This window comes from Denticeps clupeoides, chromosome 2 (assembly GCF_900700375.1).
Source record: "Denticeps clupeoides chromosome 2, fDenClu1.1, whole genome shotgun sequence".
In the NCBI taxonomy this organism is placed as follows: domain Eukaryota; kingdom Metazoa; phylum Chordata; class Actinopteri; order Clupeiformes; family Denticipitidae; genus Denticeps; species Denticeps clupeoides.
The window spans coordinates 745,364-758,495 of record NC_041708.1 but is presented as its reverse complement, the minus strand read 5'-3'; the positions used below and the strand labels follow the sequence as shown (position 1 = coordinate 758,495).

General features: G+C 49.4%; 2 protein-coding genes across 2 annotated transcripts; one reads left to right on the top strand and one right to left on the bottom strand.

The window, feature by feature from the left end:
* The first annotated feature begins 3,891 nt into the window (after positions 1-3,891).
* dlx4b (distal-less homeobox 4b) lies at positions 3,892-5,997 on the top strand. Its single transcript, XM_028969980.1, has 3 exons — positions 3,892-4,319; positions 4,731-4,903; positions 5,752-5,997. The coding sequence occupies exons 1-3, from the start codon at positions 4,154-4,156 to the stop codon at positions 5,950-5,952; spliced, it is 540 nt and encodes a 179-aa protein (XP_028825813.1). The 5' UTR covers positions 3,892-4,153; the 3' UTR covers positions 5,953-5,997.
* A 2,882-nt stretch (positions 5,998-8,879) lies between these two features.
* Positions 8,880-10,857, bottom strand: dlx3b (distal-less homeobox 3b). The gene is made up of 3 exons (XM_028968688.1): positions 10,300-10,857; positions 9,653-9,837; positions 8,880-9,567 (listed from the first exon to the last, which is right to left on the bottom strand). The coding sequence occupies exons 1-3, from the start codon at positions 10,643-10,645 to the stop codon at positions 9,310-9,312; spliced, it is 789 nt and encodes a 262-aa protein (XP_028824521.1). The 5' UTR covers positions 10,646-10,857; the 3' UTR covers positions 8,880-9,309.
* Positions 10,858-13,132: the final 2,275 nt, after the last annotated feature.

The window sequence follows — 13,132 nt, the reverse complement described above, 5'->3', positions numbered from 1 at the left end:
GAGGAATGGGGCCTGCGGGCCAGATTAGCCGCGCTAACCCTTCCCGTGCCACCCGGGGCCCGAGCGTGACTCCGCCCCCTCCACCGGCGGCATCTTCACCGCGACGCAACAACAAGATCTTCACCAACCAAAAAGACAGCAGCTCAGGAGGGGAGAGGCCTTTCATCTCGGGGGAATGCCGTCACTCCGCATCATCACAGGGCCGCGGACCAAGGCGGAGCCGGCGCCCGCCCACAGCGGCGCACCAACACACGCGCACACGCATACGTGTGCAGGGCCGGAGACGCCAGCGAGTCTGGGCCGCGCTCGCCGGTATTGTTATTAGTGCTCCTTCTCTCGTGCGCATTAAAAGCCGCGGCGAGGACGCGTCCCCAGCGCCGTGACTCCGGGGCGCGGCCTTTGTTGTTCCCCATAATGCGGGCGTGATTACAACCTGGAGGAGCGCCTACTTTTCCTCTTCACCCCTTCTCGCCTCGGCCCCGCACCACATGTGGCAGGCGTTCAGAGGGCTCACCGAAGTCACCGGCCCACCCGCTCCAAATTCCAGGGGGACATCAAAGCGCCGTCCCGCCGTCACTTGGTGTCTTCCAACGAGTCTGAGCGAATCAAACCCATTGGGGTCAGAAGCAGCTATAGGTTTCGTTTCAGAGGCACCGAAAATGCTGAACATGGAAGGCTAATGTTGCCAAAACTGCCGAAACGCCTGACCCCCCCCCCCCTCGGACTTCAAAACGTCATTACGAGAAAACGTTTGAAACTCTTGCAGCTGATGTGAGTGTCCGCTTGTCCAAGTCCGAGGCGTGTGTTTAGCGTGCAGAGTGTAGTGTAGACGGGGGATACTCGAACTTCCACCTCCATTAAAATCCTTACAGTCATTACATTACACCCCGCCGGGTTTTTACCGCCGTACAGCGCCGCCAGGGAGGGTAAAGGGAGGGCCGAGGGGGCGGGACCAAGCGTCTGGACATGTGACGAGGAGGGAGGGACAAACGTACAGGAGAACATCTGACTTTGCGGGTGGATTTTTAAAAATATGCTTCTTTAAAAGCACATCGATGACAATAAGCGTGGTCAACAGTATTTTATATTTAATTTAAAAAACACATTTTTTATGTACTTAAATAAGTAAATATGTACTCATGTCATTTTGCATGTGGAAAGAGCAGTTTGCGAGCTTTAATTTCTTTATATATATATATATATATATATATATATATATATATATATATATATATATATATATATATATATATATATATATCTCTCTCTCTATCTCTCTCGCTCTCTTCATTGTTTGATCCAAAATGTTGCTTACGCCCACATGGTTCTCACCCTGCGATATTTAATATTCTAATACAACCCTGTACATTCATATTTACACATAACAGCAACATGTAATGTATCCACCAGCGGTGTTTTACTCAAAACTTTTACCAAACTGAAATGCATTAAGAATTCGCCAGGTCAAGTTCATATGTACAGAGTACAGAGTTTAATTAAATTCTCACTCGAGAAGCATCTCCACAGACATCTTAAGCACCTAACGGGACTCGCACAACAATACCAAAAAAGTCCAACATTTTCCAACAGTAATGTAACTTTTTGCACATTTTGTGGACATGCCTGCTCTCTTTTTATGTACTGAAGGGCATGATTTAAGACGTCTGTATTTTATTATCAGCCGGTCTTAAATGTGTTTTCTTGGGGTTTTCTGAGAAGCCCCTCTGCCGGTTGGAACATCAGACTTCCAGGCCGCCTGTCATTTCTCCGCATGCGATTCAGCGATGATAATAATTTGCGGCCTCGCTCGGGCCCCGCGAGAGTACGAGCTGTCAGGGGCCGGGCCCAGCATCGTTTAGTCCGTTGTGGTGGGTCCTTGGTGCTTCGGGGGGTACAATCGCATGGGAAAAACACGACCAGAAATGAACGGGTGGCACAGCAAACGCCGCAGCGCGTTCCCACAGAGGGACGAAGTTCCTCTCTCTGCACATGGCGGCTCGGCGGCTGCTGTTATTCAGGCCCGGTGTTTGCTGTAGGCGTATTCTGTGCCGGCATTAACCACCGCCAACGAGACAACTAGACACCAGGAAGCTGGAGGGCGCTGGAAACGGTTGCAGGTCACCGAGGCGACGTGCGCGTGATTGGCAGGAGATGAAAGGGAGCGATCGGCGCCGTGACGTCTCAACTCGTCCCCCTCAGCTGCGCGCCGCTTGCCACTGTCCTCTGAACAACCACCTTCCCCTCCCTGGTCGCGTTTTGCCGTATTTTTACGGTATTTTTACTGTTTACCGCCGTAGTCGCACTCTGCAGCAGTCTTTTAAACACGATTTATATTTTTCATTCCAAAATATAGAACAGTTTACAATGACAGCAATACATTTTGTTGGAATTATATATAAAATAATGAAGGTTTGTAAGAAAATCATTATGTCTTTGATTTTTGTGTCCATTAATGGGTGAAGGAGACCAAAAAATTAATACGATTATCTTAGAAAATACCCTTTTTTTCCATTAAAATAATCTCAACACCCAACAATGATTTTTTTTTTGCTGTTGTTATCTGAGCTGGTTGCCAGATTGTGAACTCAACAGGATTTACACTTTTCTCAGAGCGGCCCAAAAATAACCCGAATTGCATTTGCATGTTTGACTATCTCATCAAGAATCAACAAAAGCCACATCGGGCCTGAAACCCGAGGGCCACTCGAGACTCGGCGGGATCCCAACAGCCACACCAGTAATAAAAAGGATTAACAGTAAATGATGCTGATTCTCGGGTGGTGGTAGCCTAGAGGGGTATCACACTCGCCTATGAACCAGAAGACCCAGGTTCAAACCCCGCTTACTACCATCGTGTCCCTGAGCAGGACACTTAACCCTGAGTGTCTCCAGGGGGGACTGTCCCTGTAACTACTCTGGATAAGGGCGTAAATGTAAATGTGAAGTAGATGGGGAAACTCCTGAGCTGTGAGGTCATGCCTTTCAGGAGGCGACCTTTCTCCTTTAATACCGTGTTTTTACAATGAGCTTGAGTTTCGCAGCATGTGTGTGGTGATCACGTCCCTACAGGCTGCAGAAGACGTTTCGCGCCTGGTTCGCTCGCCAGGTAGCTACTGTTGACGCCCATTAAGGCCTTGCTTGGGGTGGCGACGCGAGCGTCCCGCTCGGCACCGTTCCTTTGGTGGAGCGGGGCTTGGCAGGCTGCAGACGCGCTGTCAACCTTAACCTGGCGCCAAAGTGCTAATTACAAAGGAACCTGTCAGGGTTTCAAAGATCTGACGGGCCTTAACTTTCCACGTTAAGCAGGATTTAAACAGTTTCGCCGCTGGCCGGATCACCGAATTCATCTTTATTCCTCTTTTATGTGCGCAAATCGTCCCGTTCCACCATTTCAAAGCTTAATAACAACATCTACCAAAAAAAAGTGAAAACTTGAGGGTTTAAATATGCTCAGACACGTTATTATCACGTAGCCTACAAAAGTATACGACATCTAATTCTAAAGTTTGGGCAGAAATGGGCTTATAACATGTTATTAATGCAGTAACTACACGTAATAAGTTGATGGCGTCACCCATTTTTTATGTGCCTTTTACCACAAACAGGAATTTGTAGGAGCAGTAAAATTTACTACCACACCTGCACCCCAACACCAGAATAATTTTATATCCATAGCCACATGCTGTATCTGCATATATATATATATATACACACACACACACACACAGATATATATGTGTGTGTGGGGGGTACATGGGGGGTGTTAATATGTGTGTGTGTGTGTGTGTGTATATATATATATATATATATATAGAGAGAGAGAGAGAGAGAGAGAGAGAGAGAGAGGGGACCAAGTCGGAAACATGCGTTAAAAACCCGCGTTAATTATCTTAATGGGTTTTCTCCCGCGGGCCGCGTGGCACCGACGCCAATCTGCGCGCGCATTTTGGAAAGCAGGATATTTGGTGCGCCGCTCTTGTCCGCGTTTTGTCAGACTTTGCGATGATTTAAGGGGAGGACGGAGCGGGGGGACGTTTCCTCTCGGCTTTTCGGGGATTCCGTGGACGTGGCGGGACGCGCCTCGGCCCGGAGATGGGTCCGGTTCCGATCCGCCCGCGGTACGGCTGAAGGTCCGACGCGCCCCGCGCCTTCTATGGACTCGACGAGCTTCGCGCCCGACGACCCGTCCAGATCCGCCTTCTCCGAGTTCGCCCACGGTTTCCACCCCGCCGGACACCCCTACCCGGCCCCCGCCAGCGCCCACACCCCGGCCGGGTACCTGCCGTGCCCCGCGGGGAGCGTCCGAGTGGAGCCTTCCGGTGAGTTTTTACTCACGGAGAAGTGTCGTCATAAATAAATAGGAAATATGGAAAATGAGCAAGAAATAATAACATTTTTTAAAAACAATGAATATTATCCAATAATTCGATTTATTTCGTGCGCGTTCGTTTTCGTATTCGTTTTATAGTTTCGTGCCTTTATCGACTAAAAGCTCATCACTTTTAAAATGAAATTATATGTGTGGACGCTCGATATTACATTTTTTATTTTTAACTGGACCCTGAACATGAATTTATATGATATCACCTTTACATAGTGATTTTATTACGGTGAACATCTCTGTAAAACGGTGCATTACGCACTAATAATAGTTGTAATAAATTTGACATTTACGCCGTGACGTGAATGTAAAATGAACGAACGATTGATTCCGTGTGTTTCGATGTCAGGGCCGGACGGGGACGGGGACGGGGCCGCGGGGGACCGGAAGCCGCGCAAGCCGCGCACCATCTACTCCAGCCTGCAGCTGGCCGCCCTGCACCGGCGCTTCCAGCGGACCCAGTACCTGGCGCTGCCCGAGCGGGCCGAGCTGGCGGCCGAGCTGGGCCTGACGCAGACGCAGGTCGCCTTGCTCCTCCATTCCGGCCAGGGGACGCCAGGGGAAAGGGACACTCTGTGGCACCTCAGTGGCACATGGGCGGCTCGGGGTTCGAACCCACAACCTCCGGAATCCGCTTTCTTACCCGCTAGGCCGCCACTGACCGTCCGGCTACAGTAAAGAAGAGATTATCTGATCATTTGAATTTGATATTAGTCACTTGACGCGCAGAAAGCGCGCTGGGGGTTTTGGGGGTCGGATCGGGTTTTGGGGGAACCGTAACAGCAGGCCTGGCCGCCATCTTTACGACGTGTGTGCGTGAGAGAGAGACACCTCTCCTGTCTGAGATTGTCGTCATTCTCGATATTAGACCAAAACGCATGTCAGTGACGTCACGTTCGCTCGTCAAAAGACGTCAAATAGTTGCCCGCTGCATCAGACAGGCGTCATACAGGAGTACAGCACATCAGTCAATCAATCAATCAATCAGATAGACTGTTATTTCGTATTAATGCTCAAATAACAAACTTCAAAACAATAAAACCGGGGCAGACCCCCGAACCCCGAATCCCGAGCCGCCGAGATGCCACCAGGGGTGACGGTTCAATACAGAGGTCACGTTTCACTACTCTGCAGTCTTTCACAAGGACCAAATAAATGTTCAAAACGAGACAATCAATTATATAGATTAAATATATAAAGTTGCGCGACTAGTTAGTTTAATCGGAACTCCTGTCGGCTACAGATGATGCGTGTTTTACGGACACGCCCACCCGCGCCCCTCTGACGTCATCGCCGCCGCTGCCGCCGCCCCAATAAATACCCTTTAACGAGACTGACGCGCAACCGCAATGTTCTCTTTCGCCCTCAAGGTGAAAATCTGGTTCCAGAACAAGCGCTCCAAGTACAAGAAGGTTCTGATGCACGGCCCGTGCGGACCGGAGGGAGAGCACCTGCAGGCCACGCAGTTCTGGGACGCGCCTGCGCACTCGGGCGGCTACGTCGGGAGCTTCGGACCCTGGTACCCCGCCCACCAGCACCCGGACCCGGGGCCCAGACCCCACATGATGTAAAAAAAACCATATTTTCTTGTTGTGAAATAAAGCGCCGTTTTTTTTTTGCCCGAATGTTCCATTTGCGCCGACTTTTTATTTAAAAATGTTTGATCTGTTCAACTTTACTAATCGAATTTATGCAAAGAATGGCGAATCATATTTATTTTTTTCGTAAAATCGTTTTTATGCATTAATGCGCAGTCGTTCGTTCGATTTCTGCGACTCGTTTGAGCCAAATAACCATATTTCACATGTTGGTCATTTCGTTTCTTTCGTACATTTGCGTTGCAAAACCAGGAAACTCTAAGGCTAAAAATGGCGTCAGTATTAATAATAAAACGACCGTATATAAAAAATTGCAGATGTTATAAGGCTGTGATGGAGGAATGATGGATTTTAAGATGGCGGAACCATCATCATCATCATCATCAACAGTGAGAAAAACCGCCTCATCTCCCCCGCAGATCCACCCTAGTGCATTCTGGGAGGTGCGTGGCCTGGCCCCCATCTCATTTCAGCCCTCAGCCAGTCACTGGCATCGGCTTATCGAACCCGCACACAACCGCAGGAGCCTGTCAGGTATCACAGCAATGCATTGTGGGTACGCTGCCCCCACATGTCAAACACTGATCAAATATCGGTCTCTTTCGCGAAAACTATGACACGACGTGCGTTGTCCTGGCGTTCTCCGTAACGTTGGGAGAGAAATAAATAAAATAACGTTTAGATAATTCGTCAATATACGGTGGACTACGAAGCAACATTCCGACGGAATCCTAACACGAATGGCGTTCGTTCAACGCTCGCGGGCCGCTCTGGCTACAGGGACAGCTTGCATTCTGGGAACTTGGGACCGGACGGCGGTACGATGGACGGTTACCGCGGGCGGCGTATCGCGATAGTATCGCAGCGATCGATATTCAACACGCGCACACGTACCTGTCCCTGAGGCCCCCGGCCAGACGTCTGGCCCCGCTGCCCTCGCTCCGCTTCCTATATACACGGCCGCGCCCCCCCTCGCCCCGTCACCACCGTCACAAATTACGGGGCAATTTTGGCATCTCGGGGCCAGAAGACAGGCGGGGAGCACCGAGGGGCCCAATTACCCGAGAGGGGTGCCCGCCACCGGGCCCGGGGAGCCTGATGGATTTTAATAGCAGGATATCGGGGCGTCCCGTAGCCTCGGGAGTGCCATTTACACGCCACTCATTAATAATTAGTGTTATTATTGCGCACGAGTCCTGACAACCGAAGGCAATTACGTGTTAACGTTTTAGCGCCTTTGTTTTTTGGGGGGGTTTTTTGTATGGTGCGCCACCCACCCCTCTGCCCCCCGACTGTGCCACACAATGCCACCCAGACAGCTATTGAAACGATGCAAAGAAAGGCAGGCGCTGCCTGGTACGGCGTACGGAGCAGCGGGGTGAAGCGGGGTTCAGGGGTCCACACCTGTCGAGAATGCCTTCCCCATCGGGTCATGTTGACATCTCGGGGCCGAATGGCCGCGGCGAGTGATCTGCGCTCCGCGGGGACGGGTCGGGTAGCCCGAAACGGCGCCGACCCCACGGGTTCAGCAGTTCAGGCCCGGACCCCACACGCCGGGGACGGGGGTCCTCGCTGGCTCCCCTGGTGGCATTCCTGCCCAGGGCCACACATGGCGACGGAGATTAAGGGGAGCTGGCGTCAGCGGAGAGAAATCTCGCAATGTTGTGAGATCCGACGATGGCCCCTGAGCTCAGGGCCCGAATACAGAGAGTAAAATGAAATGAAATACCCAGCGAGAGGGCCATTGTGTCGGTGCTCAAAGGGGTACTAAGTGGCCCAACTGGTTAGGCTGGCGAACTTGATGCCCTTTCCGAGGCATGAAAGTTGCCCGAGAGGACCTCGTGTGGCATCGAAATGTCCCCTTATGACCCCTGCACTGTGGGGACCCACGTTTACACACATATTCTGCTAAATGCTGAGAGAGTAAATGAATAATAAATCAAAAATTACCGACCTGGCCTCAGTTCTGTCTCATTGAAGATTATTTATTACTATATTTAGTATTACTATGATTTCTATTTATAGTGTAGCGTTGTTTCATTATAAATATTAAAACAGAAAGAAAAACTGTAAAAAAAATAAAAACAAGAAAAAATACATATTTCACAGCAAATTTCCAAACATCCTTTTTGAGCAATTTCAGGGGACAAAATGTAGGTAAATCCAGATAAAAAAAAACCCACTGCCACCCGACAGCAGGGACATTCTTAATCAAATATATAGAAACTAAAACGTCATTTCGTTTAGTGCCATTTTATAGAATCGCCGGGATATTTTAGAACATTTACAAATCATTGAAAAAGAATATTTTAAAAATCCACAGGCCACTGATTAAATTGGATAAATTCGCATTTTTATCGAACGAGCGAGTACGCGGTGAATAAATGAAGATGATTTGATGTTTTAATGAGAAACACTTTTATTAGAATTTCCCCGCTGCTGCGTTTATTTAGGAAAATAAATTAAAACCAGAAACGAATTCACGCAACTGTTTCCTGAAACAGTAAAATGATTTTTTACGCCCTTTTTGTAGTCTTAATTGTGATTTGTAAAGTGGTAATATTAAAATAAAATCGCACGCTTTTTGCCCGGCGACTGTAAATGCGCGATTGTCCCCGAGTCGAGCGCGACGACGCGGCAGCATAAAAGTCACCAGAACGGCCGCCTTCCGGTTCGCTTCATTTCTCCAGCATGTTCCTGCTCCAAAACTCCTCTCTGGCAAATTCCGAGCAGCGCAAACACGCGGATTTGTCGGGTTCTGTCGACGGGGGATTCAGGGGCCGTCCGAAAAGTCCCGTTTTTTATTAAAAAAGAAGAATCTGCTTAAAACGTTCCACGTATCTGCCCTCCGACCATTATATAAATAGATGTTGTCTTTAAAAACCACGACAAACGCATTATGTCAATTTTCTGAGTTTTATTCATTTAACAGAATAATAAAATTATTATTAATAATAATAGAGCTAATTACAGGGATATAAAACGATACCACTGTATAGTCATTTCTAACAAACGTCATTTAGTGGTTCTGTAATATTTAAACACATATGTACAGCTTTCAACATTTCTTTTTTTTTTTTGTACAAATCTTTATAATTTATGACCTGAGATTCCGAGGCGCTGAAGGTCGGACGTGGGTTCTGAAAACTGGACTCGTTTAAAAAAAATAAAAATACAACAAAACAAAATAAAAGTTGCATGTCTAATATATAGAATACACAGGGCGACGTGGGTGGGGTGGGGGGGAATGAATAATTTAAAAGCGCACGGCATACTTCCTGTCCTTAAATAGTAGAAAAGGTGTGTGCAGAGTTCCCAGGTGTCCGTGGATCAGTACACGGCCCCCACGCTCTGTGGGTGCTGGTACCAGTGGCTGCTGTAGTCGTCCATGTAGGGGGGCGTGGCGCTGAGCGGCTGCGGGGGGGCCGCCGGGGGGGCGTGGGCGCTGCTGCTGTCCCACACGGCCGGGGACGGGGGCGAGTTGCAGGCCATGGAGTCGCTGGCGTTGGGACTGTGGTCCAGGGGGACCTCGCCGTTCTTGTACAGTTTCTTGAACTTGGACCTTCTGTTCTGGAACCAGATCTTCACCTGAACACACGCAATCGCATTATTACCATGAGCCGGACGTGGTGAGAAGGTCGTGGGGGTGTGGGGGGGAGGTCACGCGTGGTACCTGCGTCTGCGTCAGGCCCAGCTGGGCCGCCAGCTCCGCCCGCTCCGGCAGCGCCAGGTACTGCGCCTTCTGGAAGCGCCGCTGCAGGGCCGCCAGCTGGTAGCTGGAGTAGATGGTCCGCGGCTTGCGGATCTTCTTCGGCTTGCCGTTGACCATGCGCACCTCGCTCTCCGGCTCCTCTTTCACTGCGGAGCAAAGGTTCGACCAAGAGAGGAGAGGTGATGCTGAGGATGATGATGGTGGCGAGATGGTGGATCTAGCGTGACCCCGTTATTGTTCTAATTCACCTGGCCTGAGCCGAAATTTTACCATAACTACACGACCAAACAAATTCGATTAAATGGACACTTCGAAATAGTGTTCTAAACGGAACGCAACCATGGACTATAATTTTAATATTTATTAAACAGTTTAAAAATTATTTTACAATATTTGTTTGTGGGTTGAAATGTGGAAAATAAGAAAATATTTTTTTTTTACTGATTTGACCGTTTTTTAGTTCTTTTAGTTTTTTGTTAAAAAGCGGGGGGGGGGGGGGGAAGTCAATGAAAATACTTAATATCGGCGAAGCAGACCGGCCCGTATAAAAATATATAATAATAATAATAATGTATAATACTAGTAATAAGACGGAAGTGGCGCCTTACCCGCGCTCTGCAGCGGGGGGGTCTGCAGCTCCCGGCTGTAATGTCCATATTGCCTGTACGAGCCGGGGTACGGGTACTCGGACTTGGCGGGGTACCCCGCCGCGGCCCCCATGCCGCTCAGGCTGAACTGGTGGTACGAGTTGACGGGCTGCGCGTACGCCTGGCTCTGGTAGTACTCGTGGTGGCCGTGGCCGTGGGCCGTCGTCTGTCCGCTGTAGTAGCCCATGTCCGTGGCCGTGGACTCCGGCAGGGTCGGGGAGTCCTTGGAGGTGGGGTGGCAGCTCATGGTGCCCGGCAGGTCGGGTAAAATGCCGGGGATCTTCTTCTCATAAGCCGCTCCACTCATACTGAGCCGAAACCCCGGAGGAAAAGGAAAGTGTTGTACTCCTCTTCAGAAGAAAAAGAAAAGCAGCAGCAGCAGTAAAAAATAAACCTGGAATAAAAAGAAGATGTGAGGAAGGAAGGGAGGAAGCGACGCGCCGTGCGCAAAATCCTTGGAGAGGTTCGGGCTCCTTTGGCGACCTGAACAGTGGAGCCTCGCTGCTCCCTGAAAGTCGGAGTTATAGGAGGCTCGGGTGGATCCCGCGCTGCTATTGGCTCCTCGGACGTCCCCCCTCCACCCGGTTTTTTTGTTCCCAACCTTCCTCACCCCCCGGCAGTGCGCGCTTTGGGTTTGAGCTTTACCGCCACCTGGCGGACTTTTACGCGTTCTCGTTTCCAAATATTCCCTCGTTTCGGAAATGTGGGGTTATCACCCCTTTTTTTTAAAAAAAAAAGAACAAATCGAGTATAATAATGTGCGACTCGTGAATTAATAGTGGGGTTCGAGTAGCCAGACGTGCCGGTGGAGGGCGCCACTATAATCCAGCAGCGCCCACTCGCGGCGACAAAAGAGACGCGCCCCGATAAGATCGGCGCCCCCGGGGGGGATTCCTTTGTGTCCCGACTTCATTATAGGGTGAGGCGTGGTGCCTGTTGCCCCCCAGCTCTGTCTCCGGCTCTTTCTTATGATGCAGAGAGGGGGGGGGGGGTCTCCACACCCCTGACCTGCACGCTCTTTAGAACACTTAAAGAGCCGCATTAAGAAACAGAAAACTTTTTAAATCCCGGAGAAAACCTAATGACCTATTTAATGTCATTATTATTACGTAATTTACACTCAAATGATCATTTTATGATGCCAGGAATAAGCTTACATTTATAATCATAATAGGGTGGTAGTAGCCTAGTGGGGTAACACACTCGCCTATGAACCAGAAGACCCAGGTTCAAACCCCACTTACTACCATTGTGTCCCTGAGCAAGACACTTAACCCTGAGTGTCTCCAGGGGGGGGGACTGTCCCTGTAAGTCGCTCTGGATAAGGGCATCTGGTAAATGCTGTAAATGTAAATAATCATACACTGATTTTTATTAATGTTATTATAAAGGGTCATTCTGGCTCAACAGATTTTGGAAACCAGTTTTTTGTCCTCGACCTTCCGTTCAGTTGGAGATATTAATTATTAGTTGTATTGCGTACGTTTCACCATGTTCACTATGGCAAGGCTTCTCTGCCGGCAGGCTCAGGACAAGAACGGAGTGGGTCAGTTTGGAGCCGGTGTGTCGAGTAGCTCCCATGTTTTAACTGTCCCCTGTCCAGGGTGTCAAATCAAATGATATAAAATGAGAAACGAAAAATGGGAGACATAAATATAGATATAGATAAATATAGAACTACAAACCACACGGATGCAGCATCCGTCACTATTACTCAGCTGCTGAGTGACGGCTCGGGGGGCTTGATATGCAGGGAAGCTGTCAGGCTGAAGGAGGAGGATCTTTATTGATCTCCAGATACCGGCCACATCCTGCGGCCGCTGAAGCGAAACGGGGAGGAGTCTTTGGTCGCCGCCCACAAAGTCACATGTAGCAGAACAGAGGTCTGTTGTTGCTATTGGGTTCAGGAGGGTTGTCTAATCAGAGAAGTTGTGGGCACCTCGGCGTCTCAGTGCACTGGTCCTAATAACCTGAGAGAAGCGATCTGCTGAAGCAGCCTGAAAGTGCCGTGATTGTCATTGTGAGACACTGCAGCACAGAACACAGCGACACGGTGAAACGTGTCCTCTGTATTTAACCGTCACCCTTGGTGACAGTGGGCACCATGACAGGCGCCCAGGGAGCAGTGTGTGGGGACGGGACCTTCATCAAGGGGACTTCATTCCGGATCCGGATTCTAACCGGCAACCACTCCCTTACTTGCTATATATACAGTATTTATATATATCTTTTTAATAAATATTATTGATGGATGGTATCCAGTCTCCTGCTACTAAATAATTTGAAATATCAGCGATGTTTCGTAATTCCTTGGGTGAAACTCCCCGGGTTCTGTTTATTTGTGTACCATCTTCACATGTCTTTACATGCCACACACAGGTTCAAACCCCACTTACTACCATCGTGTCCCTGAGCAAGACACTTAACCCTGAGTGTCTCCAGGGGGGGACTGTCCCTGTAACTACTGATTGTAAGTCGCTCTGGATAAGGATGTCTGGTAAATGCTGTAAATGTAAATGAGGAACCGCAGGAACCTGCTGAGACTGTCAGGCGTGTTTCCAGCTCACCGTTCCACACGCCGGGCGCAGGAAATCTCAAGCTTTCATCATGAAGGGCTGGTGTGACGTGTTGACTGGGTGAAGGCCAGAGACCGTGCTGGAGTCGCATGAGAAGATGTTTCAGGGAACTGTTTCCGTTCCTCAGACTCTGGAGGAATCGGGAACGGTGTTACCCAGCTGCAGAAGTGTGGATCGGCGTTCCAGGTAGGTGTTCTAGGACCAGAAGTTCCTGCAGT

Excerpts from the sequence above, each read along its gene's own strand:
- dlx3b (XM_028968688.1), bottom strand. The coding sequence starts at position 10,645 with ATGAGTGGAGCGGCTTATGAGAAGAAGATCCCCGGCATTTTACCCGAC. Across the intron at positions 9,838-10,299 it reads CCCCCCGCTGCAGAGCGCGG|TGAAAGAGGAGCCGGAGAGC; the intron begins GTAAGGCGCCAC and ends TTTGCTCCGCAG. Across the intron at positions 9,568-9,652 it reads TGGGCCTGACGCAGACGCAG|GTGAAGATCTGGTTCCAGAA; the intron begins GTACCACGCGTG and ends GCGTGTGTTCAG.
- dlx4b (XM_028969980.1), top strand. The coding sequence starts at position 4,154 with ATGGACTCGACGAGCTTCGCGCCCGACGACCCGTCCAGATCCGCCTTC. Across the intron at positions 4,320-4,730 it reads CGTCCGAGTGGAGCCTTCCG|GGCCGGACGGGGACGGGGAC; the intron begins GTGAGTTTTTAC and ends TTTCGATGTCAG. Across the intron at positions 4,904-5,751 it reads TGGGCCTGACGCAGACGCAG|GTGAAAATCTGGTTCCAGAA; the intron begins GTCGCCTTGCTC and ends TTCGCCCTCAAG.